This window comes from Balaenoptera acutorostrata, chromosome 1 (genome assembly GCF_949987535.1).
Source record: "Balaenoptera acutorostrata chromosome 1, mBalAcu1.1, whole genome shotgun sequence".
In the NCBI taxonomy this organism is placed as follows: domain Eukaryota; kingdom Metazoa; phylum Chordata; class Mammalia; order Artiodactyla; family Balaenopteridae; genus Balaenoptera; species Balaenoptera acutorostrata.
Genome location: NC_080064.1, coordinates 34,963,164 through 34,988,768, shown reverse-complemented (window position 1 = coordinate 34,988,768; position 25,605 = coordinate 34,963,164). Strand labels below are relative to the sequence as shown.

General features: G+C 43.5%; 1 protein-coding gene across 1 annotated transcript in view; it reads right to left on the bottom strand.

Annotated features, from left to right (window-relative positions):
- Positions 1-24,398, bottom strand: part of RIMKLA (ribosomal modification protein rimK like family member A) — a 33,595-nt gene extending 9,197 nt beyond the window's left edge. Inside the window, exons 1-3 of the mRNA XM_007164660.2 lie at positions 24,111-24,398; positions 8,684-8,914; positions 5,386-5,472 (exon numbers count right to left, since the gene is read on the bottom strand). Of these exons, the coding sequence (XP_007164722.1) occupies positions 5,386-5,472; positions 8,684-8,914; positions 24,111-24,273 (481 nt within the window). The 5' untranslated portion in view covers positions 24,274-24,398. The remainder of the gene's footprint in view (positions 1-5,385; positions 5,473-8,683; positions 8,915-24,110) is intronic.
- Between the last annotated feature and the right edge of the window lie 1,207 nt (positions 24,399-25,605).

Below are 25,605 nucleotides of genomic sequence, written 5' to 3'. Positions count from 1 at the left end.
AACATGTCTCAATCATTGGACATCTGGCACCAGGAGATCTGGCATCTGGCAGCAGATGGCTGGGATTCAGTGATAGGCACTGGGGATTCTCTGGACATTAGGTAGGATTTTCAGCAGAGATGGGGGCTAAAAATATGGACTTTGTTCCTTGGTTCCTGGCACAGAGGTTCTAATATGGGGCTTAATCTGCAGTTAATAAAGGAGCTACAGTTTTAAAGCAAGGAGGAAAAAAACTGGGCAGGGGGAAGGGCACTAAGATTAGTTAATCATCTACTGTGTGCCAAACACTTTATTTTTTTAAAAATTATTTCTTTTACACTTCATACTAGCTCTATGAAGCCATTAGGACAAGGATAGTTATTTTTGTTTTACAGAAGAGGAAAATAAAGGTCCACAAGGTTAGTAACTTTCTCAAAGGCATAGCCTGCATGAGTCCACTGCCTTCTTTAGATTTATTTCCATATACTAGAGCCTAACAACTGCTGTGACTTTGTTTACTCCCTATCCATTTTCCCTAAGATGTGTGTGCTACACTGGCAACGACCAATCTGAAAATAAAATTAAGATCACAATTCCATTTACGATAGTATCAAAAGGAATAAAAAAAACTTAGGAATACATTTAACCAAAGAAGTTCAAGACTTATACACTGAAAACTACAAAATATTTGAAAGAAATTAAAGATTGAAATAAATGGAAAGACATTCCATGTTCAGAAATTGGAAGACTTAATATTGTTAAGATGGCAATACTCCTCAAATTGATCTACAGACTCAGTGCAATCCCCACCAAAATTCCAACTTCCTGTTTTGCAGAAATCGATATGATGATCCTAAAATTCATATGTAAATGCAAGGGACCCCAAATAGCCAACGCAATCTTGAAAAAGAAGGACAAAGTTGGAGGACTTGTATTTCCCAATTTCAAAACTTTCTACCAAGTTACAGTAACAAGATAGTGTGGCCTGGCATAAGGATAGACATATAGATCAATGGAATAGAATTGAGAGCCCAGAATAAACTCTCATACAGATGGTCAATTTTTGATTTTTGGCAAGAGTTCCAAGAGCATTCAATGGGAAACCAACAGTCTCTTCAACAAATAATACTGGGAAAACTGGATATCCACAGGCAAAAGAATGAAGTTGGACCTTCATCACACCATATACAAAAACTAATTCAAAATGGCTCAAAGACCCAAATGTAAGGGTTAAAACTGTAAAACTCTTAGGAGGAGAGATAGGTGTAAATCTGTGTGACCTTGGATTAGGCAAGCACAAAATGACATCAAAAATGCAAGTAACCAAAGGAAAAAAGATAAATTGAACTTCATTAAAATCAAAACCTTTTGTGTATCAAAGGATACGATCAAAAAACTGAAAAGACGACCTACACAGTGGGAAAAAATCATGCTCAAATTACGTATCTGATAAGACAGTAGTAGCCACAATATATAAAGAGCTCTAAAAAAGTCAATAAAAGACCAATAAGCCAATTGAAAAATGGGCAAAGGATTTGAACAGTCATTCCTTCAAAGAAGATATACAAATGGCCAATAATATAAAAAGATGTTCAACATTAGTCATTAGGGAAATACAAATCAAAACCATAATAAGAAGGGAAATGGAAATAAGAACACAAATAAACAAATGGGACCTAATGAAACTTAAAAGCTTTTGCACAGCAAAGGAAACCACAAACAAGACCAAAAGACAACCATCAGAATGGGAGAAAATATTTGCAAATGAAGCAACTGACAAAGGATTAATCTCCAAGATTTACAAGCAGCTCATGCAGCTCAATAACAAAAAAACGAACAACCCAATCCAAAAATGGGCAGAAGACCTAAATAGACATTTCTCCAAAGAAGATATACAGATGGCCTACAGACACATGAAAGAATGCTCAACATCATTAATCATTAGAGAAATGCAAATCAAAACTACAATGAGATATCATCTCACACCAGTCAGAATGGCCATCATCAAAAAATCTACAAACAATAAATGCTGGAGAGGGTGTGGAGGAAAGGGAACACTCTTGCACTGTTGGTGGGAATGTAAATTGATACAGCCACTATGGAGAACAGTATGGAGGTTCCTTAAAAAACTACAAATAGAACTACCATACGACCCAGCAATTCCACTACTGGGCATATACCCTGAGAAAACCATAGGTAAAAAAGAGTCATGTACCAAAATGTTCATTGCAGCTCTATTTACAATAGCCAGGACATGGAAGCAACCTAAATGTCCATCGACAGATGAATGGATAAAGAAGATGTGGCACATATATACAATGGAATATTACTCAGCCATAAAAAGAAATGAAATGGAGGTATTTGTAATGAGGTGGATGGAGTTAGAGTCTGTCATACAGAGTGAAGTAAGTCAGAAAGAGAAGAACAAATACAGTATGCTAACACATATATACGGAATCTAAGGGAAAAAAAAAAAAAAAAAGGCCATGAAGAACCTAGTGGCAAGACGGGAATAAAGACACAGACCTACTAGAGAATGGACTTGAGGATATGGGGAGGGGGTGGGGTGAGATGTGACAGGGTAAGAGAGTGTCATGGACATATATACACTACCAAATGTAAAACAGATAACTAGTGGGAAGCAGCCACATAGCACAGGGAGATCAGCTCGGTGCTCTGTGACCACCTAGAGGGGTGGGATGGGGAGGGTGGGAGGGAGGGAGATGCAAGAGGGAAGAGAAATGGGAACATATTGTATATGTATAACTGATTCACTTTGTTATAAAGCAGAAGCTAACACACCATTGTAAGGCAATTATACTTCAATAAAGATGTTTAAAAAAAAAAAAAAACCATAATAAGATACCACATTACACCCAGTAGGATGGCTATAATAAAAACAAATAACGCATTTAAAAGTTGCTAAGAAAGTAAATCTTAAAAGTTTTCATAATAAGAGAAAAAAATTCTGTAACTATGTATGGTGACAGATGTTAACTAGACTTATTGTGATCATTTCACAATATAGACAAACATCGAATCACTATGTTGTACGCCTGAAGCTAATATAATGTTTGCATGTCAATTATACCTCAAGTTTAAAAAAGACTTTAAAAATAAATATATAAAGTGGGCCCATACATTACTAATGCTTGGAAAACATGCATTTTGGCTTGTGGCTTGTTTTTATCGTGGAGGTGTGGTGACCATTTGCATAATTTGTCGAGGCAAATTAATATACCCAATATAAAAGTTTTGTTTAGTATGTGAAGAAATTGGAACTTCATACATTGCTGGTGGGAATGTAAAATGGCATAACTGTTGTGGAAAACAGTTTGGCAGTTTCCCTAAAGTTAAACACAGAGAGTTACCATATGACCCTGCAATTCTACTCTTAGGTATATACCCAAGAGAAATGAAAACATATGTTCACACAAAAACTTGTACATGAATGTTCATAGCAGCATTATTCATAATAGCCACAAAGTAAAGCAACCCAAATGTCCATCAACAGATGAACAGATAAACAAAATGTGGCCTATCCATACAATAGAATATTACTGAGTCATAAAAAGGGATAAAAACCGGATCCATGCTACAACATGATGATCCTTGCAAACATTATGTTAAGTCAGAGAAACCCACACAAAAGGCCACATATTGTATGGTTCCATTGATATGAAATGTCCAAAAGAGGCAAAGCCATAGAAACAGAAAACAGATTAGTGGTTGCCAGGGACTAGGGGAGGGGCCATTGGGACTGACCTTTAACAAGTACAGGGTTTCTTTTTGGGGTGATGGAAATATTATGGAATTAGATAGTGTAATGGTTGCACAGAAGAGTGAAGATACTAAGATCCTTTGAATTATATAATTTAAAATGGTACATTTTTTGTTTTGTGAATTATATCTCAATTTTAAAAACATCCAAAAATACTATATCTTCTATTTAATTTGTTTATTGTCTGTCTTTCCCTTCTACAATGTGAGCTCCTGGAGGGCAGGAATTTTTGTTCTGTTCCTTTCTGTATCCCCTTGGCACTTTGTGGGCACTCAATAAATATTAGTTGGATTTTATTTTATGTATATTTTACCACAATAAAGAACTAGTTGAGACATTGCATTTTTGCACTGTAGTACATGTGAATCGTATTCAGAGCCCCACCTCGCCACCCAAACTCATTTCTCTCACTTCTTAGCAGGATCCCTTTCCTTTCCCAGGTTGCTTTGCCCACACCTGTTTCTGTATGTTGCTCAGCCAGTTCAAACTCCACATTCCAACTTAAGTCTCCTTTTCTTCCACCAAAGCCTTCCCTGCCTCAGGGCAGAGTGGGCCCCTCCCTCTGTTTGGCTCGAACAGGCGTTGACCTGCCACAGAAGCCATCGCCCTGAAGTGCTACTTCTCTACTCTCTACACATTGGAGATGGAGAGCAGTGAGTGTGTCAAGTTCATGGGAACTGCTCATTCCATGTCCATTAGGGTACCTCCTCTCATTCCAGATGCCCTGAGCAGTTAAGGATGCCATCTGGGTATCATCAGGAGGTACTCGATCACATACCACAAGGGAGGGGGACGGCTTTCTGCTGCACACGTCCTCTTCAACTACTATGTCTTGAGCACTGTAGTAGGTCTTGGAGACAGAGATGGGCAGGACCTGGTTCCCACCCCCTGAGCAGCTCACAGTCAAAAAGGGGAAAAGGCACATAAATCTATAACTGTCATAAGGTGTAGTACTATGCTAGTGGCATGGATGAAGTGCTTCGGAAACACAAAGGGAAGGGCAATTAATTTTGTCTGGAAGAGAGCGAAGGAGACCAGGGATGTAGACAGAGAAGAAACGACGAGGAGCTGGCCTTAAAGCCCGAGCAGAAGTTCACTAGAGGGCAAAGGAAGATGGCGTTCCCAGCAAAGGGAAGAGAGCAGAATACATGGTCTAGTCTGGAATGGATTACGGGGGGTTCATGTGGCTAGAGAAGGCTGCAAGGGAAGATGGATGCTGTTCGTCCAGGGCCTTCAGTGCCACGGTGAGGAATATAAACTGTATCTAATAGGCAACACCAGTTCTTGGGAGGGTTTTTCAGCAAGGGAGTGAGTGACAAGAAAAGATCTTTGTTTCAGAGAAATTGCACCCCCCAACGAATAGAGGAGGTACTGGCAGTGAAGTTAGGGAAACCAGTCAGAATCAAGTCAGGAGTCTGCTGCCAGAGTGCAGGGAAGGGCTGGGAAGGGTCTGGACAAAGCAAGGACAGTGGGGACAGCGAGGAGGGGACAGAACTAAGGACTACACCACAAGCTCCGCAAGGGGGAGCTCTGTCTCTCCGAGCAGTGCTTCTGCCGCGCGGCGTGAGGGTCTCCTCCGAGCAGAGAGGAGGCCCGAACGGAAGCCCGGGAAGTGCGGCACTGACCCCGGTGTCCGCGCGTGCTCTTCACCACGACCGGGTAGCCCAGCGGCTCGGCTTCATCGATCATTTTTGAAAAGTCTTCATGCCCACCTGTCAAGAAAAGCAGAAGTCAGTGAAGGTGAGGCTGATGGTCCAGGGCCCTGTGGGAATTCTTTGGAGGCCTCACATCTCTCTGATTCAGGCAATGTGAACCCATTCCATCGGACAGACGTGCACTGTGCATGTGCCATACAAAAGGTGGGAACAGAGAGACAAGGAAAGCAGCATTATCACGTGCTTCCACGTGGCAGAGGCTTCACACGCTCTAGTTCACGCAATCGTCATGACAACCCCGCAGGCAGGGCAGGGATTTTTCCCTTACCTTGGCTGTGGTAGGCAGAATTCTAAGAAGGCCCCCAAGATTCCTACCCGCTGGTGTACATGCTCTGTATAACCCCCTCTCCTGAGTGTAGGGGGGACAAGTGACTATGCTGGGATAGCATTCCTGCGATTAGGCTAATAATCAGTTGACTCTGAGTTAATCAAAAGGGAGATGATTCTTGGTGGATCTGACCTAATCAGGTGAGCCCTGTAAAAGAAGGTGAAGCATCAGAGAAACTCTCCTGCTGGCCTTGGGGAAGCAAACTGCCATGTTGGAGAGAAGTCCATGTGACAGGGCCAATAGGCAGCCTCTAAGAGCTGAGAATGGCCCTCAGTTAACAGCCAGCAAGTAAGTGGGAACCTCAGTCCTACAACTACAAGGAACTGAATGCCAACAGTAAACCTGGAAGACCCCAGACCTCAGATGTGGTCCCAGCCCAGCTGCCCCTTGATTTCAGCCTGGCGAGAGCTAAGCAAAAAGCCCAGCTATGCTGTGGCTGGACTTCAGATCTCCAGAAACTGTGAGATGATAACTGGGTGTTGTGTAAACTGCTAAGTTTTCAGTAGATTGTTGTACTGCAGTAGAAAACCAATACCCAAAGAACCAAGCCTGGGATTTTTCTCACCCAAAGGTAAGGCATGACTTGAAAGCCCGAATTGGCTCCACTACACTCCTTTAAGCCTTCATTTGAAAAATACGAATATTAATCTGTATTAAAATCTTTCTAAATTTTTTTATAAGCTTCCTTGATTTCCTATACCTTTGCATCTTTGGGGGACCATTATTCTGCCTACCACAGGTGATACTGTAGTTCATCAATTTTTTACAAAGCAAAATACTCTGGGATACTAATAAGACCTGTCACAAAAGTGCTAATGATTAAAAAAAAATAAAGCAGCATGAAGAGGCAGTGTAGATAATCAGGGGGCATCTTTACAATGAGGACATTTTATAAGAAGAGAACTCCCAGCTTCCTGACACCCGCTGATAAGTGTAACTCCTCTCTAGCCATCCTTTTGTCCTTCCCTTATAATACAGTGCAAGAGGGGTCCTGCTCATCTGAGGCCATCCCTGCACCTGTGCCTCGGACCCCTTTCCCTCTCACCTCCTCAGGGATCTTGCACCATTAAGTGTCCCCTCTCTGCTGTATCTCCAACCTCTCAGTTCAGAATTCCAGCAGCATTTTAAACATGCTCAGTAATCTCCCATCTTAAACAAATAAAACCCATTCCTTCACCCTGCATCATCCCTTAACTACAACCTTGTATCCCTACAATCAGGCTACTCAAAGGGTTTCAATTTCCTCACTTCCCATTCACTTCCTCATCCTTGACAAGTTGGCTTTTCTCCCTATGGCTGAACTGTAGCTTATTCATTGAACTCCCTGTTGCTAAATCCAACACACATCTCCATGAGTATGTTACGTGTCCTCTCAGAATTAAACACCCCTTTTAATTACACCATCCTTCTTGGGATGCTCTTTCCATTGGCTTCTGTTATCTCTCTTCTTTCTGTTCTAACCTCTCCAGGTGCTCTTACTTGGCCTCTTGCATAGGTCCTTCTTCCTTTTCCTATTCCCTAAAGGATTCCCTCTCGAACCCTCTTTTGTTAAATGTTGTTATTTTATTGTGGTAAGATATACATAACATAAAATTTACCATTTTAACCATTTTAGGTGTACAGCTCAGGCCTCTCTTCATTCTACATCTTCTCCCTGAGTAATCTCATCCATTCTTGTGACTTCACTTAACATAATGGAAGTTTCCAAATCCACTTCCTTAGTCTACACCTCTCTCAGGAGCTCCAGATCCATTTATCTGCTGCCTACTGAATAGTTTTACTTTTATATACTATAGACACCTCAAACAGAATGTGTCCCAAACTATAATAACCTCTTCCGACAATGCCTTGCCCTACCCACCAATCTGTTTCTCCTCTTCCATTGTTCTAGTCTCAGTGAGTGTTCGCTTTCACATCTGGTTGCCCAAACCAGAAACCAGAGTCACTCTTGATTCCTCTCCATGCTCCTCATAGCCACTCAATCATCATGTCCTAATATTTCTATCTCCTTCCTAAGTCCTGAATCTGTTCACTTATCTTCATTCTTACTATGACCACCTTAGTTTAGACTACCATTGCTCATTTGCATTGTTTATAAAGCCTACCAGTACATATCCTGTCTGTACTTTGCCCCTGGTCCAATTCCTTCTCCACAGTGTAGCCAAAGTGACATTCCGAACTCTGATCAGGCCATTTCTTTGCTTAAAGCCCTCAATAACTTCCTGTTAGTCTCAGGATTACCCCTGATCTCTTTCATGTACTGTATATGGTGACTTCTTATCTTTCTAGCCTTATATCTCAACTCTATCTCCTTGACGTTCCACCAACTACTAAAAATACCACCAATCGGTCAAGCTCTCTTGCCTCTAGGTCTTTCTATATTCTGCTTTCTTCTTAGACTGCTCCCCTGCCCCCCTTGCTTTAGGTGGATAACTTCAGCTAGTTTAGATGTTCTCTCTTTTGGGAAGCTTTCTTCCCTCATCACCTACTAAACTAAATTAGGAGCTCTCCTGTGTATTCCCATACCACCTTGCGCTAACTTTTATCCTGGCACTGCACTGAAATTGCCTCTGATGAACTGGGAATGCCCTGAGGGTAGGACTCTCTTACTTATTGCTAGAGCCTAGAGCCTATTGTGGTAGTTGGCACATAGTGTGTACCAGCTACATATTTAATGAATGAATTCCAGAGAGAAAGAAGCAAAGACATTTCAGACAGAGGGAATGACTATGACAAAGACTCAAGATGTTGAATCATCTAAGACGAACAGATTCGCCTTGAAAACCAACAAGAGATATCAGAGGCATTCTGGGGAGAGAGAACATAAGGATGCAGGTTATTTGGAAAGACAAGTCTCAATCCTATTTTAAGGACACTCACCATAGGAGAAGGTGTCCGGCATGGGGACCCCATGTCCAGCCAGCTCCTGGAATGTCCAGAATTTGTTGATGCAGTTTAGAATGCTCTGTGGGCGGTTGACTAAGCGGCAGCCCAACTTCTCCAGGTGTCTCAGGACGGTGATGTCACTGTCCGACTGCACTGAGGGTGTGGACACCCGGACAAGCACCACATCTGGGAAAGTGGTGAGCGCCTTCTGGTTCAGCTGCAGGCCTGCAATCAAAGGAAGAAGTGAGCTCTGGGCGGGTCATCATCTAGTCCCACCAGAAGCAGTGGTTCCAACAGATTCCTCAAGACTGAACCTAGCAGGAAGATAGCCTTGAAAATGGCACTTGGATATCCTGTTGTAATGAGACGCTACCGTCCACCCTATACGCCAAACAAATGGGCAGAGCATGACATTGAGGAAACACAAAAGAATGAACGGGGCGGGGCGGGGGGGCAGGGGAAAGAGCAGCATATCAAGAATAATCCAAGTTAGAAGAATCCATAGGAGATAATGCAGTCCAGCACCCTCCTTCCATGTAGGACTAGTATTACTCAAAATGTAGTGGCTTAGGCGGCTGGAGACTTAATGACAAGGAATGCAGTAAAGGTCACTTACGGTATCTTTACTACTCTTATGACTTCATCTTTAAAAGTCATCTGGAATATTACGAATATAATGAATGTAAAAATGTCAATGTTAAGTAAAAAAAACAGAATACCAAATTATCAGTACAAGTTAGAAAACGCTAGAAGGACATATAGCAACATTTTAACAGTGGGTAATGGGATTATAGATGATTTTCTATTTATACTTATCAGTATTTTCCCAAAATATCTTCAACTGTGTATTACCTGGATAACAAAAAACTCAAAAAAAAAAAATCAATATACTAAAAATCAATTCACTATTAAGAAAAACTAGAATGTATCACAAAACAATTGGTCTATATAGCCAAAGGACTTAAACCTGTATGACACCGGATGAACTGGTAGTATTAGCTTGTAGTGAAGACTCAGAGGAACAGGAGTGCAGTCTTCAATTATCTGTGCGGCTCCACGCAGAAGAATTATTTGACTTGTCTTCTATGACCTCAGGAGGTACAGCTGAGGAGCTATCCAAAAGAGCATTATTTTGTCTGACTGTTCACTTCTGTATCCCCAGCCCCTAGAACAGTATCTGCTGCCTGATAGGCACTCAATGTCTGTTTAATTATACAGAAGCTACATGGAGATAGATTTGGGCTCAACAAAAGGGATACTTTTCCTCTGCCTTAGGATGGAATGGGCTGAGGCTCATTGGTCATCCGAGGATGGCACAGAAGGAATGCAAAAGTTAGATAAGCTCACAGCAACCTGCTTGATCTCTTTCAACCCTGATATCCTATGGTTTGCATTACTCTAAGTAGTTATGTAGGCATCTCCGGTGCACCCAGCATCTGGGGATGGAATGATGGAGACAGGATATAGACTGGATAGGGCAATGAGAGGTGAGTTCAGGGAACTACTTGGTCTGCCTTAGTGAACCTTAAAGGAGTCTCTAAAATGCTCTACAGAAAACCTTTTAAACACAGTTTGAGAACCATCTTTTAGGCTTTAACCTAAAGCACCTTCGCTTTCATAAGTGATAAAAGTGTACAACCATATAACTCCAAGAAAACAAAAGGTAATAAGGAAGTTACCATTCCTCTATTGTGGGATGAATAATATCAATATAAAAACTCCAAGCAAAACAAAACAAAAGCAAGCAAACAGAAAAACCCAAACTGCAAAACTACTACATGGATCTAACTTGCACAGTTTCCACTCATTCTAGATGTTTCACCAATTTAAAAAAAAGAGAGTAAGTACAATCATTAAGTTAAATTGTTTTTAGTACTTCTGCTGATAGTGTGAACCCAAGGAAATGGAACATAATTCTCAGGGATGATTTGTAGAGAACGTTCAGGTTATCTTTACTTTGCCATCAGAAAACAGTATCATTTATACATGCTTTTTCCTTTGCCACTTAGAGCCCCTGGGGAAAATAATATGAAAGGGGGAAAAGAGCAAACCCTGAATAATATCCTCAAAACTGGTAGGAGAAGAAAGAAAAGTATTCAAGTTGGTGAAAATGGCAAGTAAAATACAGAACACTCAGGGGAAAAGCAACAGCCCAGAACAACATTACATAATGAGATAATATATGCAAAAATGCTTTGAGAACTACAAAACGCTATAGATATGCAAGGCACTGGCATTATTATTGCACAGACACTCTACTGAGCAAGGTAGGACACTTTATGGAGATTTGTACCACCTGATGAGAAAAAATGGCTTTGCAACAGAAAAGTGACCTAGAGAGATGAGAAGCAGCAGAAACGTCTGGGTTTTAAATCTCAACATGAGACCACAGACAAACAGTTAAACTTCTAAATGGGAAGAAAAGAATTCAGTCATTTCTGGAAATACCAACCACAAGTGGAGAGAGACAGCTCAGCCTCGATAAGCAGATTCACGTACACCTAGGAAGTCTTACCAGGATTTCATCTCTCTTCTCCAAAGGTAAATCTTTGGGCCTGGCTCATTCCAACTGAAGCCTTTAATAAATGAAGAATGGAATGGGTTAACGTGGAGCTGAAAAGGCTCTCCCAAGCAGTTAGACAGGTCTGGTCTCCGATTGTGCTGGCCGTCCAGCTCTGTGCAGAGAGGGACGTGATGTGTTTAGGGAAAACATATGCACAACCAGTTACTTCTCTACCCATTGACCCAGCTCCAGCATCCTTGCTATGGGGCAACGTCACTTGTCCCATGTTCATGCCCATTTTCTTTGCTGTTTGCACCTTGTCTAAATCACCATTTCTAGAAGTAGGAGACAAGAGTCTGCTGCTCACCGTGGCATCCTTTAGCAGGAACAGCAATTCCACAGAGCCACGGCCAAGCACAGCTTGGGTTTAAGGCTGGCACTTGGCAAACCTGTCAGTGAATTCTGAAGCCTTTAACCACTTAGTAATCGCTCTCCCTCTCCCCATTAATATATCCTCTTGGGAAAGGATGGAGCTTAATGTGTCACCTTTCCTGGGATCCTTAATGTTCCCACTGCAATCTATGGGCCTTAAACCAAGGGAATGAAGTGCTGATGCAGGACCTCAAGGGGGCCAGGGCTCTGCTTGGCTGCCAGCAATGGAAGGAATGCCCTGAACAATGAGGGGCTCGTGCCCTCAATAACAAGGGATTTCATGTGATTAAGTGCCCTAGTGCCCTCAGGCATCACCTTGACCTGGGAAGCAAGGTGGGGGGAAAGGAGTTGAGTTACTTCTGGGACATTTGGGGATCTCCCAGATTGCTAGACTGGGATTGAGATTTACTATTTAGCCTCAAACCACTTTTTTTTTTTTTTTTAAATAAATTTATTTATTTATTTTTGGCTGCGTTGGGTCTTCATTGCTACACTTGGGCTTTCTCTAGTTGCGGCGAGCAGGGGCTACTCTTCACTGCGGTGCGCAGGCTTCTTATTGTGGTGGCTTCTCTTGTTGCAGAGCACGGGCTCTAGGTGCATGGGCTTCAGTAGGTGTGGCATGCGGGCTCAATAGTTGTGGCTTGCAGGCTCTAGAGCACAAGCTCAGTAGTTGTGGCGCATGGGCTTAGTTGCTCCGCGGCATGTGGGATCTTCCCGGACCAGGGCTTGAACCCGTGTCCCCTGCATTGGCAGGCGGATTCTTAACCACTGCACCACCAGGGAAGCCCTCAAACCACTTTTTTTAAAAACTAAAATGATCACTATGTCCCCAAACAGGTCAATAAGATCATGAAAAAGATCAGTCCCCAAACTAGTTAGTATAATGACCAATAGCCAACCTAGTCTAAATCAACTTTTTGAAACCACAATATTTTCTCCATATTACTTCTAAAAAGAATAATATACTTTTATGGGTAATTATGTTTTTGACTCTATTATTTATATTTGGAAACATTTTAATGTATTAAAAACAAGATAGAAAAATTAGTAACTTTTCCAAAGAACTGAGCCTGTTTTTTCTCTAACCTATATATTGGATTAAATTAATTCTACAAAACTAGACTTTTGCATTTATGTGTACAACAGCAAAGAAATGTGCTTAATAATACAGAGAAATAGCTTTAGAAATAAACAAATCATTATTGGAAAGTAGAGCTCTAAGAATTAAAACCCATTCTCAATCATTCATACCAATACAGGGAAGAAGCATGGAAAATAAAAGGTGCAGTCATCCAGATCTGAATTTGCCTAACATTTTTACTGATCATCTATTGTGTTTGAGGAACTTTGCTAAGAACATTCATATGTATTATTGCATTTAAATTAAAGACACCTTGTTAAAAAAAAAAAAACATAGAGAACAGACTTGTGGTTGCCAAGCGGGAGGGAGGGAGGCAGAGGGATGGACTGGGAGTTTGGGGTTAGCAGATGCAAACTATTACATTTAGAGTAAATAAACAACAAGGTCCTACTGTATAGCCCAGGGAACTGTATTCAGTATCCTGGGATAAACCATAATGGAAAAGAATATACAAAAAGAATGTATATATATGTATAACTGAGTCACTTTGCTGCACAGCAGAAATTAGCACAACATTGTCAATCAACTATGCTTCAATTAAAAAAAGAAGACATCTTGTATATGCATCCCTGCACTAGATCTGACTGTCAAAGTCTTTGCATTTACACAGAACTGATGCACAGTGAGTGAGTCACCACCCTCCAGACCAGTGGGCACACAACACTCATTCATGTACACACATATGCATCTCTGGCTTCACAACTAAAAAGCAAGCTTCAAAACTAAACTGGCTTCTTGTACGCTAGGAAAAAAAAAAAACAACCCTTCATGTACAAAGCAAGTGGCAGAAATAATAGCAGGACACTGTAGCAGGAGAGCAAGCAAGGACCTCACTTACGGCAGCTTTTAGGACCATTACATTTGAGCAGGATCATGTAACCATGGCTGGTAGTGAAGCTCTGAGAGTTGTTAAAAAGGAATGAACACTATAAATAAAATAAGTGGATAATAATCCATTAAGTGCTGCACATGACCGTGTTGTGTTAGGAGGGAGGTGTGTCATCCCAAACATGATCTGGCTCATCTCAATCACTCTCCAGTTTTTCTCTGGTCTCTTTCTACCCTACCCCACAGCATTTTCTCATAAGGAAGTTACTTTTATTCTTACCAAGTAGATGCTATGCCACTCCTCCTTCCTGTTTAAAGGTCTTTGTTACAATGCCCAAAGAAATCTCACCTCTACCTCATTAAGACCCACAGTCATTATGTGGCCACCTTCCCTTTCCACCAACTGCTAATTTGAGGTCATTTAATTCAATTCAACCTTCATTGAACTGTTGAGATGAATCAGACATACTCTGAAGCAGGAATACAAAGATGAGCCAGGTGATCTCTGCATACCAGGAGCTTATCATCTCCTTACAGAGAAAGATATCAACATAATTTTAATTCATTCAGTCACTCAACACACATTTATTGTTTCCTGCATTCATTCAGTGAAGATTTATTGAGCACCTACTTTGGGCCAAGCCCAGTGTTAGTTTGGGTTTCCCCAGAAGGACTCCTGGAGATAAGGACTGAAGTGCAAGAGGTCTATTATCACGGTGGTAATTTCAGGAAACACTGGAGGGGAAAGTAGAGAAGGCAATGCTGCAAATAAAAGATGTGTTATGAAGTGAGTGATCACCTTGGCACCCAGGGCTTAATCTTGCCGGGCGGCAATAAGAAATGGTTTAGTGCACACTCCTTGGTTACCCCACCCAAGGGGCGAGGAAGCTAGCAATTTATAATATTTATATACCAACCCTGTCTTAGGTTGAGAGCTGATCCAGGGGTGTGGTATTAATTCCCTGGTCCTTCTGGCTTGCCATGCCTATGTGGGCAAAGTGAGCTCCTGTGACCAGAGAAAGCCCTCAGGCAGAGATTCAGGTGCTGATGGTTAGACCGGTGGCAGCGGCAGTGTGGGGCAAGAGGGGAGGACGGACACAGTGCCATCAAATGGTAAGAGCAAAAGGGACGTGGGAGGGCCTCTGACAGGCACCATCTAAAAGGCTGGGCATAGGGGTTGAGGTGTGAGTGTAACAAACAATATCCCTGGAATTTAAGAAGAAAGAAAACAGACAACTGTAGTTAATGTCATTGATGCTCTATGCAGAGCACCTGGGTATTAAGAAGAGTTATCAGACTGGTTTGGGCAGGGGGAGGGGAGGTTCTAACACAATGTGAGAACTGCTCTAGCAGGCATATATATCAGGGTACAGTGACAGCGAAGGAGGAGGGAACAGTTAGGTGATTATTTCCGAGAATCAAGGAAAGTTTCAGAAAGGAGATGTTGACTCGTAGAGCTTCTGGGCTCAGAAGAAATGTGTAAAACTAATAAATGTATAATGTCTACCCTTCAGAAACAAGTCAATGGTAAAGGCATGGCAACTCATAAGCACTGAGTTCTGCGACAGCCCAGGGCAAACGTATTTGCAAAAGCCTTTCAAGAAGTTGAGGACACATGAGATGAAAGGCAATTATGGCAAAGTAGATAAAGTCCTGGCCTCCAGGTCAGAGACTTGATTTAATTCTGTGCCATCATTTAACAGCTTGGCAAGACATAAAAAAATGTCCCTGGGTCTCAGTTTCCTCTTCTGTAAAATGTAAGAACTTGAAAACCTTCCTCTCTCCCACACCTCACCAACACAACGTTTCCTTGCAGCCACAAAGACAAATCTCATCAAGCCTTTTTCTCCTTTCCTATCAGGTTCTCAAGATTCCAGTCTCCACGGCCATGTCACTTCCCTGCACTCTGAACCCCACCTGGCTCTGACGTTGCCTTTTCTTTCTTTCTTTTTTTTTTTTTTTAACATTTTGGCTGCGCTGGATCTTCACTTCATTGCGGTGCGCGGGCTTAGTTGCCCCAAGGCACGTGGGATCTTAGCGCCCTGACCAAGGATTGAACCTATGTCCCCTGCATTGGAAGGCAGATTCTTAGCTACTGGACCACCAGAGAAGTCCCTGAAGTTGCCTTTTCTACTCCCACCTTCCACTCCTGCCCATCTCCCCGGTACCCTCGGGGACTCAATCAATGGGACTCAGTGGGCAGCAAATCTCCTATCCTTGAACTTTTCAGCAACTGTTCCCTTCCCCTTCTTTTTCTGAGTCTAACTGAACCCTGGCTCTCCCCAGCGACACTGCTTCCCCACCAGCCCTCCCAAGCTATGGTGGGTTTTCTCTCCCTCTCGCCTGGCGTTACTGGGCCTAGAGGTAGGAGAGACGTGCTCCTAGCTTCTCATTGCAGCTCGACCAGCATCCTTCTCTCCTCCTAAAACACCCAACTTGACTCTCATCCGACAATACCACACATCTCCCCACTTGTGCAGGTCATCTAAAGACCCCAGTCACTCCCCTGTCCTTGAAGCTTTAGCTCCAGACTCACTGACTCTCCTGTGCTGTCACAGATATTGGTGATTTCAATATCCCCATGAAGAATTCTTCCAATTCCCAGGCCTCTCTGTTTCCTGACCTCCTTTCCTCCACGGATCTTGTCCACCATCCCACCCCAGCCACCAGTACCAGTTACATTCTAGACTTTATGCAGTGATCATAACTCCCATCTCTAAACACCGTCTCCTATCTTTCCAGCTCACTCTATAGTACCCCAACTCCAGCCACACTTTGAAACCACCCGGAACCACCATGCATGGATCCCCCATCTTTTCACTGTCCCTCGCCCCCTTCATACCCTATTTGATTTCCATAGTCAAGCACCACAACATATATCCACAAATCCTTGCACCCGTTTCTTGCTTGGCTAAACCACAACCCCAGTTAGACTGATCCAACTCTGCCTACTTCATGTGCCCTCCTGTGCAATGGAGCATGTCTGAAGAAAAAATACACAAACCTGCTGACTGATCTCAAGGGCATCCTTATTGCTGCCTGCTAAGCATTGTTTCCCTAGTCCATTCACTCTCCCTCAACACCGGACAACTATTTCACACTTTCTTTTCTTGCTTCAGATCTTCACTTCTTCCTCCCTCCTCCTCATTCTCACTCTTCCTATTTCAGGGAGAAAAACTGAAGCAATCAGAAAAGAACTTCTCTATAACTTCCCACTATCACATCTACCCACCTGCACCTGTGCCAATAGGTGATCTTCTCTATTATTATGGCTGAAGTGTCCTTGTTCCTGGCTTAGGTCAACTCTTGAAATAGGCACTAGATCCCAATCCCTCTTAGTCACGTAAGGCACTGCTCCAGCAAGTCACCTCTCTCTCCTACATCACCAATTTCTCTCTCTCTATTGGATCATTCACATCAGCATACAATATTCTGTTATTTCTCCCTTCTTTAAGAAAATCCTCTCAAATCCATCTTTGCGCAATATCTTAGCTCAGGCTGCTATTACAAAGTACCATAGGCTTGGTGGCTTAAACAACAGATGTTTATTTCTCACAGTTATGGAGACTAGAAGTCTGATATCGGGGTGCCAGCATTATTGGGATCTGCTCCTGGCTTGCAGACAATGGCCTTCTTGCTGTATCCTCACATGGCAAGGAGAGGGAGGGAGAGGGAGAGAGGGAGAGAGGGTGCGGGGGGTGGGGGGGGGAGAGAGAGAGAGAGAGAGAGAGAGAGAGAGAGAGAGAGAGAGAGAGAGAAAGAGAGAGAGAGACAGAGAGGGAGAGGTGTCAAGTTCTCTCATCTCTTCTTATAAAGGCACTAATACCATTCATGAGGGTACCACCCTCATGACCTCATCTAAACCTAATGATCTTCCAAAGGCCCACCTCCAAATACCATCACATTGGGGGTTAGGGCTTCAACATATGAATTTTGGGAAAATACAATTCAGTCCGTAGCAAGTTATCAACCCATTTTTCACCTTCCCTTTATAACAAAACTCTTAAGACAGTGTGTATATTCCCTGTTTTCCATTACTTCATTGAAACTGCTCTTATCAGAGTAACTAATGCTAAGTCCACATTCTAAATCCAATGGTCAGTTCTCAGTCCTCATCTTAACTTGATTTACCAGCAATAGCTGAAACAGTCTCATCATGTCTTCATTCTTCAAACACATTCTCCACTCGGCTTCCAGGATGCCACACTCTCCAAGGTTTATTTCTTTTACTTAGGATTCTTTGCTGGTTCCTCCCCTTCTCCCCAACCACTAAACAGTGGAGTGCCCCAGAGCTCAGTCCTTGGACCTCTTTTCTGTCGACAGTCACTCCCGTGATAGGTGTATGGAGATGCTCCTACTTTTGATATCTTCAGACCAGGGCTTTCCCCTGAATCCCAAGTTGATATGATAAACTGCCTACTTGCCATTTCCATTTGGATGTTTAATGGGTACCTTAGACTGCGACCTGATCCTCACCACCTGACCAAACCTACTCCTCTCACATCCTTTCCATATGAGTAAATGGCAAACTTTATTCTTGCAGCTGCTCAGGACAAACTTTGGAGTCCTCCTTGATCAGTCCAATGTCTACACATCCAATGTCTGATCCAGTAGGTAAATTCTGACAACTCTGTCTTCAAAATGTATCCAAAAATCCAGTCACTTTTCACCTCCTCCCCTGAAATCATTCTAGTCCAACAACCATCATCCATCATCTGTCACCTGAACTGCAGCAAGAAACTCCTAAGCCAGCTCTCTGCTTCTGCCCTTGCTGTCATCAGTCTATTCTCAACACTGTGGCCAGTATGACCCTGTGAACATAGGGCAGGTCATGTCACCCCTCTGCTCAAAACTCTTCAGTAGATTCCCAGCTCATTCCAGAGTAAAATACAATGTCCTTCCATGACCCATAAGGCCCTATATATTGGCTCCCCCCACCTCACCTCTCTGACCACCTCTCCTAATGCTCATTAACTCTCTGCTTTGGCCACACTGGTTTCCTTGTTGTTCCCTCTTGCCTGAACCACTCTACTCCCAGATATCCAAACAGCTTGCATCCTCATTTCCTTCAGGTCTTTACTTAAACATCATGTTCTGGGTGAGGACCACTCCAGCCACCCTATCTAAAATTACAATCCCTTTTCCTGCCCCCAGAAATGTGCTACTTTTTCCTCCTTAGCTCTTTTCACCAAATACTAATGTGTTTTATCTTGTTTGTATTCTATCTCCCCATCTAGAAGGTAATCTCCTTCAGAGGCAGGGATTTCTGCCTGTTTTGTTCTGGTGCCTAGATCAACACCCCTCACATAGTAGGCAGTCAACAGATATTGTTGAGCAAATGAATGAATGAAATCATAATAATGAGGGAGACTGTGTCTGTTCTTACTCTCTGTTATATCTCCAGCACCTAGCACAGTGCCTGGCCTGGCACAGAGCGGGCACCCAATTGATATTTGTGGAATGAAGTAAAGGAATGAATAGGATTGTTGTGAAGATTAACTGACACATAAAAGATATTTAAGTATTAATAACAGAGTTACAGGAATGAAGAACCACTATTCCTGTTCATTCCGCAATGCAAAGTAACTTAAATGTATCACTTCCTCATAGCAGGAGTCTTGAGTTACTTTTTAATAGTGAAGGAACAAGTAGAACTAGATTGAGAATTTCAGATCTTGTTGTAGTTTTGTATTAAAATAATATAAAGCCCTAATAAGGTGAAGTCTCTCCAGGAAGTGGGTAAGGTGACCCACCTACCTACTGGAGAAGTGGGTGGAGTGAGGTGAGGCTAGCAGTGACGTACCTGGATGTCCATGGACTCTGCTAATAAGGGGAATGACAAGGAGGTGCAGATGGATGGAGACGACGTGGACCTCTCTGATGATGGCTGTGTCCCTTCCACCAGGCAAACCTAACAAATTTGGTGGAGGTGTATGGTAGCAACAACAGGTGGTTCAGAAACCTATAAAGCAGGGCTTTGAGATCCACTAAGGATCCCAATCTATTGGTTCTAGAACTTTTTCCAACACAGTTCACGAGCTGTCCCTAAAAACAGCTGTTAGAAACATCAACACTTCAACCCATCCTCAGCCCTTGAGGTCAGCCCACAGTTATAAATGTGGACTCATGGGGTAAAGCGTATCCATTCAGCACTCACATCAGTTTGGAAACATTATGTGGTCGGTGCTTCCACCTACTGACCTTTCCACTAGTGCTGGATGGTGGTTTCTTTGGATTACAGGGTGCCAGGCACAGGCCTTTAGCAGGGACTGAGGTTAAAGATCAACCTTTGTGCACAAAGGTGAGCATGGTACCCTTTTCTGCTAGTGTCTTCTTGCACAGTAATGGGAGTCCATCCTTTCTCTGTGAGGCCCCTGTTGTCTTTGGGAAGGCTGCGGTAAGACCATTTCCTCATTCGAGTTTACTTAGGATTTCCCCCTACCCAAACCTTTTAAATATTACTCACCTGGTCACTACAAAGAACCAAGTGAAAGTAGTCCAGAACACCTTAACGTAAAGAACCTGACCTAGAAACTGCCATATGGCCACCAAGGTTTCAGCTCTGAAAGTAAGGGAAGAATGCTGAATCATCCTGCTCCTAGAAGCCAAACTGTTACACATCCTCATTTCCAGGGCAGATTCATTTCTTTTGTCTTGGTATCTGTCCCTGAGTTTGGGACTATACTTTTTTCTTGAGACAGTTAATTGTAAAGACCTTTGGGTGGTCAAAAAACTTGATTTGCACCAGTGACTCTGCCCTCAAATAAGTAAATGTCCTCGTCACAAAAACAGTTATGCGTCCAATCATGATCTCCCAGACACAGCAGCAAATTACAGTACATCTCACATACCTGAATTAGCCTTTAAGGCACTTCACTCAGTCATCCAACAAACATCAACTGAAGGCCTACTATGTACCTGTTCCAGAGCATATATTTGAGGAATACCCAGTCATTTAGGGGGTGAGAGAAGATAAACTTTGTAAATAGATAAATTACAATAAAACATGATGAATGCTATCTTAGAAGGTCTGCACAATGTTATTCGGCAGCAGATAGAAGAGAGAGATTCCTGGGGGCTGGGTAAGGAGTCAAGACAGACTGTATAGAGAAGAGTGACTTGAGCTGGATATGAAGGGTGAATAAAAGTCCCCCATGGGAGAGGGTGCTGGACCAGACAGGCATCTCAGGCAGAGGCAATTTAAGTGCAAGGGGCAGGGAGGTCAGTACAGGCTGAAGCATAGGGTGGAGTGGAAGAGGGGAAACAGAAAGTGCTGAGCCCAGAATTACTGAGTGTTGGTCCCAACTGCCAGCCAGCACTATGTGCCCAGACACCCTGACTGATGTTTATCAAATTAATGTGTAAAAAGAACCTAGACCTATGCCTGGCACACGATAAACACTCCATGAATTTTGCTTTGAATATTGCTGTGTGCATTTTGGTGCCACATTCACCACCACCTTATCCTCAGGATTGAGAAAAATTAACAAATATGTATTGAATGAATGAAGAACTTGTGGTTTCTAAGAAGGAAATGGCAATGGATAGGATTCTCATAATGCTACAGCCAGCAGGAAGGTGAAGGGAAAGTGTTTTCTACAGGATTGCTTCAGTCACCTGAAGGTCATTCACTCTTCCCAGTAGTCTCCCCCACCCAAATCTATGCTGGGTAGGGCAGACCACTGGGTTAAAAAGAATAACCATAAAACCTTACATTTGCACAGCTTCTTCAGCTTACTTGTATTATCTAGTTTAAAATAACTGCAATCTTTAAATCCCAAACTTTTAACCTCTTGTCTGAATCCTATTTCAGATATAACCTGAAATTCTCATCTCTGTATTTGAGTTCCCACTAGCCTCCACGGAGGGAAGATGGGCAATGAATTTAAGAAACTGGTAGAGTCACTGCCCATACCTGTCCCAACCTGACCCCTTCATTTACTCCCACACGAATCTCAAGAAAGAATGGAAAGGAGCCTGAGTAAAGGTGGTACCTTAACTTCCTAAACTATCACATTACTCTGCAACGTCACTGTCTAGCCTCAATTTAATATAATTCAGTTCAGTTCCACATCTGATGTCCTAAGGCATACTTATTCCATTATCACTGGCTGGGAATTAGGAGACCAGGTTTTTAAACGTCAGTTTGCTGCCAATTAGCTGGATGGCACTGAGCAAGTCACTTCGTTTTTTTGAGCACCAGGTTTTTCATTTGTAAAATGAAGGGGTCAGAATGGGTGATCCCAAACTCCTTCCCAGCTCTCACAATAATTCTCAAATGGGAAATAGCATCGATGTCATTGTAACTCTTTCTGTATTTCGAAGCTAGTAAGTTCTGGAGTTTATTTTGGAGGAATACTTTGGCTCAGCAAATTACCAACAGTTTTCTACAGTTGACTCTAGAAGAAACTGGGAAGTAGACTGCATATCTTTATTCATTCAAAAATATTTCTTCAGTGCCTATTAAGGTGTGAGGCACTATTTAGACACTGTTACAGCCCTGAACAAAGCAAAGGAGCTCAGTCTTCTCATGGAATTCACTTCCCTGTGTTTAATTAATCCCCCCACGCACCAAATAAATCTTTTGACTGCTTTGGACGGCAGAAACAGTGATCTAATAGGTTTGTTTTATGTGTTGTGATTTGTGTGGGGCAATCTCTGAATTAGCAAAAAAATTAAAACTGCTTCAAAAAATCCCTGTCTTCAGTTTCTCCATCGACTAGGTAAATAACTCTGTAGTTTAAAAAGAAGTAACTCCTCGTTTCTAAGTAGATTGAGATACATTCACACATGAATTCCAGAAAAATTTTAAGACACTAAACGAAAGGGGTGAAATGTTTCCTGCAGCATTGGAATTTAATTTTCTCTTTTCCTACGACTGATTCTTTAACATGGGGTTTTAGATACAAAACAAAGAGCATTTCCCTTCTCCTTCACAGAATGCATGATGGGTCTACAAAAAGGAACATGATGTGGAATGATGTGTCTGTATCTCAAAAAAGGCATCTTTATAGGCTGTAAAACAAAGAGCAAACTCTTGGGGTGGAAAGATGTATATACTAGATTTAGATCAGTAAAATATAACAGATTATTCCATTTAAGTATGGTACTGATGCAGAATTTTAGAGCTGGAGGAACCCTAAGCCTTAGTTTTAAAAATGAGAAACCTGAGATTCAAAGACATAAAGTGACTTGGCCAAGGCAAAGCCAAGATACTCATTAGCAGCAAAGTTGTAATAAGAATCCAATTCTACTGATTTCCTGTCCAAGAATCTGGTACTATATTAACTAACTGAGAGTTTTAGCAAATCAAGACTAGAGAGATGGTGCCCTTTATGGCTGACAGCCACTGTTTTAGACTAAATGTATGTATGACACCTGATGTCTGTAGTGTATTTCTCCAACAGACTATACAATCTGATATTACTTATGAAGGGTTTAGATAAATTTATGGATGAAACATCTGGGACAGATATGTTCTACTTAGAAACAGGTCATATTCAAAATCTCATTCCTAAATAGCCTGTTCAGAATTTGGAACCCCTTTCCCCTGCCAAAGAAAAGTAACAAATTATGAGTTAATTTAACCAGGCATGATTGAAATAATATGAATGGTATTCCAAGAAGCACTCTCACTGGGCCCAAAGCCCCTTGAATCCTGGACCCCCCTGAAGTGACTGGATACCTCCAGACTGGAGGCTGGAGAGACTCAAAACTGCAAGCCAGGGGGAGGTTCCTAAGCCAGGATTCCTAAGTCAGAGACTGTTTGTGTTAGGATAATTAAGAATATCTAAAAACATACATAACCTCTTGAGGTCATGGTCACAGATGATAGCCATGTCTTACCCCAAAAAATCTCTTGGACACAGTAGTGGAGAAATCGGTGAGGCCAGAATGGTCTGTACCTGAAATCTTGGCTTTTCTGGAATCGGAATTCAGTACTTTCAGGGAGGAGGATGAGTTTAAAGAAAACCCATCAAAGGTCTTCTCTCCCACTTTACACTCAAGAGGTGACTCCAATCTTTCTCAGATTTCTCCCCATCTGCAGTTTCCTAGCTTGGGAATAATATTCTATGTAGTGCATTAATGATGCTTAGACACTCTTGGAAAACTTTTAAAAATATTCATCCTAATGGCAGTTTTGTAAATTTAGTGTGGGCTTCTATAAATCTAAACTGACAGCGTATCAGTGCGAGCACAATTGGCTAATTTGGGGTTATCTTGATTTTCCTCGGACCTCCAGGAGGCTTCAGGTGAACTTGAGTTCCTTCCAAACTAAGTCCCCTAAGTGAATTAAATCCTGTTCTCAAATCTTGGCCTCAGGGCAGATGCTGGTGGTCAAAGACGCTCTCAAGGTTAGGGGCTTTCTCTAACCCAAAGAGGTCTCTCAGGGGAGAGCGGCAGGTTTGGAGGCCCGGAAGGAGATTTGGCCTGGGGGGGCCCGGTGCGCGCACCCACCCGCTGGCTCTCGGAGACCCCGGAGCGCCTCCCCGCCCTCCCGGGCCCGCCTAGCTCACCGAGGTTGCCGCCGACGATGGTGACGGCGATCTGGTCCATGAGCACCGCCCGGAAGCGCACGTCCTGCTCGGAGCAGCGCTGCCGGAGGGCGCGCAGGATCTGCACCTGAGGGTAGTCCTCGAGGATGCGCCGGTCCGTCAGGAACCAGAGCTGGGAGCACATGGCGGCCAGGGCGGCGGCGCCCGGCGGGGCGCGGGCCCCCTCGGCGCCCCGGGCCGCTCGCTCTGGCTGGCGGGCGGCCGGCGTCCCGGGCGAGCGCGCGCCGCGGCTCCACTCCCGCCGGTGCACCAGGCGCCTCTGCAGCCCTGACCCAGCGAATCTGCCCGGCCACTCAGCGCCGCCGCCGATCCCGGCCAGCCAATCAGCGCGCGGCGGCGGGCGCGGGCCGGCCGCGGGGCCAGCTGCAGAGGCGGCCGCGGCGGGGCCCAAGCCTGCTGCGGCCGGGAGAAGGGACCCGGGCGGGGTTAGCGGCCCCGGGAAGCCCCGAGCGAGGAGGGCGGCGGGGAGGCTGATGGAGGGCATCCCTGCTCCGCGCTGGACCCCGGCGGGCGTGACGCTGCCGGCCGGGGTGGGGCGGCCGGAGCGGGAGGGGTTAGGGCGGCGACCCAGTGAAGCCGAGAGGGTGTCCGGGCTGACGGAATAGTGGTCCGCAGCGGGCAGCGGGATGCTTCCCAAAGGCCGTCTCGAGCACCCGGGGGCTGGGAGCATCGGCGGCCCCTTCCAGAGCCTGGGCCAGGGCCTCGTGGACGTCCCAAAGGAGACTCCAGGGCCTGGCGAAGGTCACACAGCTAGGCCTCCAGGTGGACCCTGGCCTTGGAATGCTCTGCCCAAATCCTGGCCTGGAGCTGGGGTGGGGATTGAGGGTTCAGATAATTTGAAGGTGTGTTTCTCAGGGTCTCAGGTTTTCTTTCACTGGACACCCCCTCCCAGGATGCAGCGGTTCTGGGCCTGCACAACCTCAATGTGAAGAAAATGGACTCCTTTTAGTTAGAAGGACCACCAGCTGGTCTTCCCCCATTCCCCCAGCCCATACAACTGAGTCATCTTTAAACACTGTCCTTGGTCCTAGACAATCGCAAATTCTGCCAGCAAACAACTATGTTTGAATCCAGACTTTCCTCTCTAAATAACTGAAAGACTGAAGTTAGCCATCTTTGGAGATTGCATTTGCTCTTCTGGCTCATTAAAATATTTGTCTTTTTTTTTTTTTTTTGGCTTAGGTGGGGCAAGAGGAATTTCAAAGCAGACCAAACAATGATAATTTAGAAATGGTGTAAGATATCTCAGGTAAGGTATAGGCTTCACTATCTATATTTTGCAGGTGTGTGCATTTACCCACTTCATGTGCCATTGGAAAAGTTCTGTCTAAATGGAATTTCAAAAATTAATTATTTTTCAAGCAATGTTAAGTAAATCTTTTTGTGTTGCAAAATACCCGCCCCCCCCACAACCCCATGAATGTATTTTCTTAAAGTAGCAGTAACCTAGTGCCCT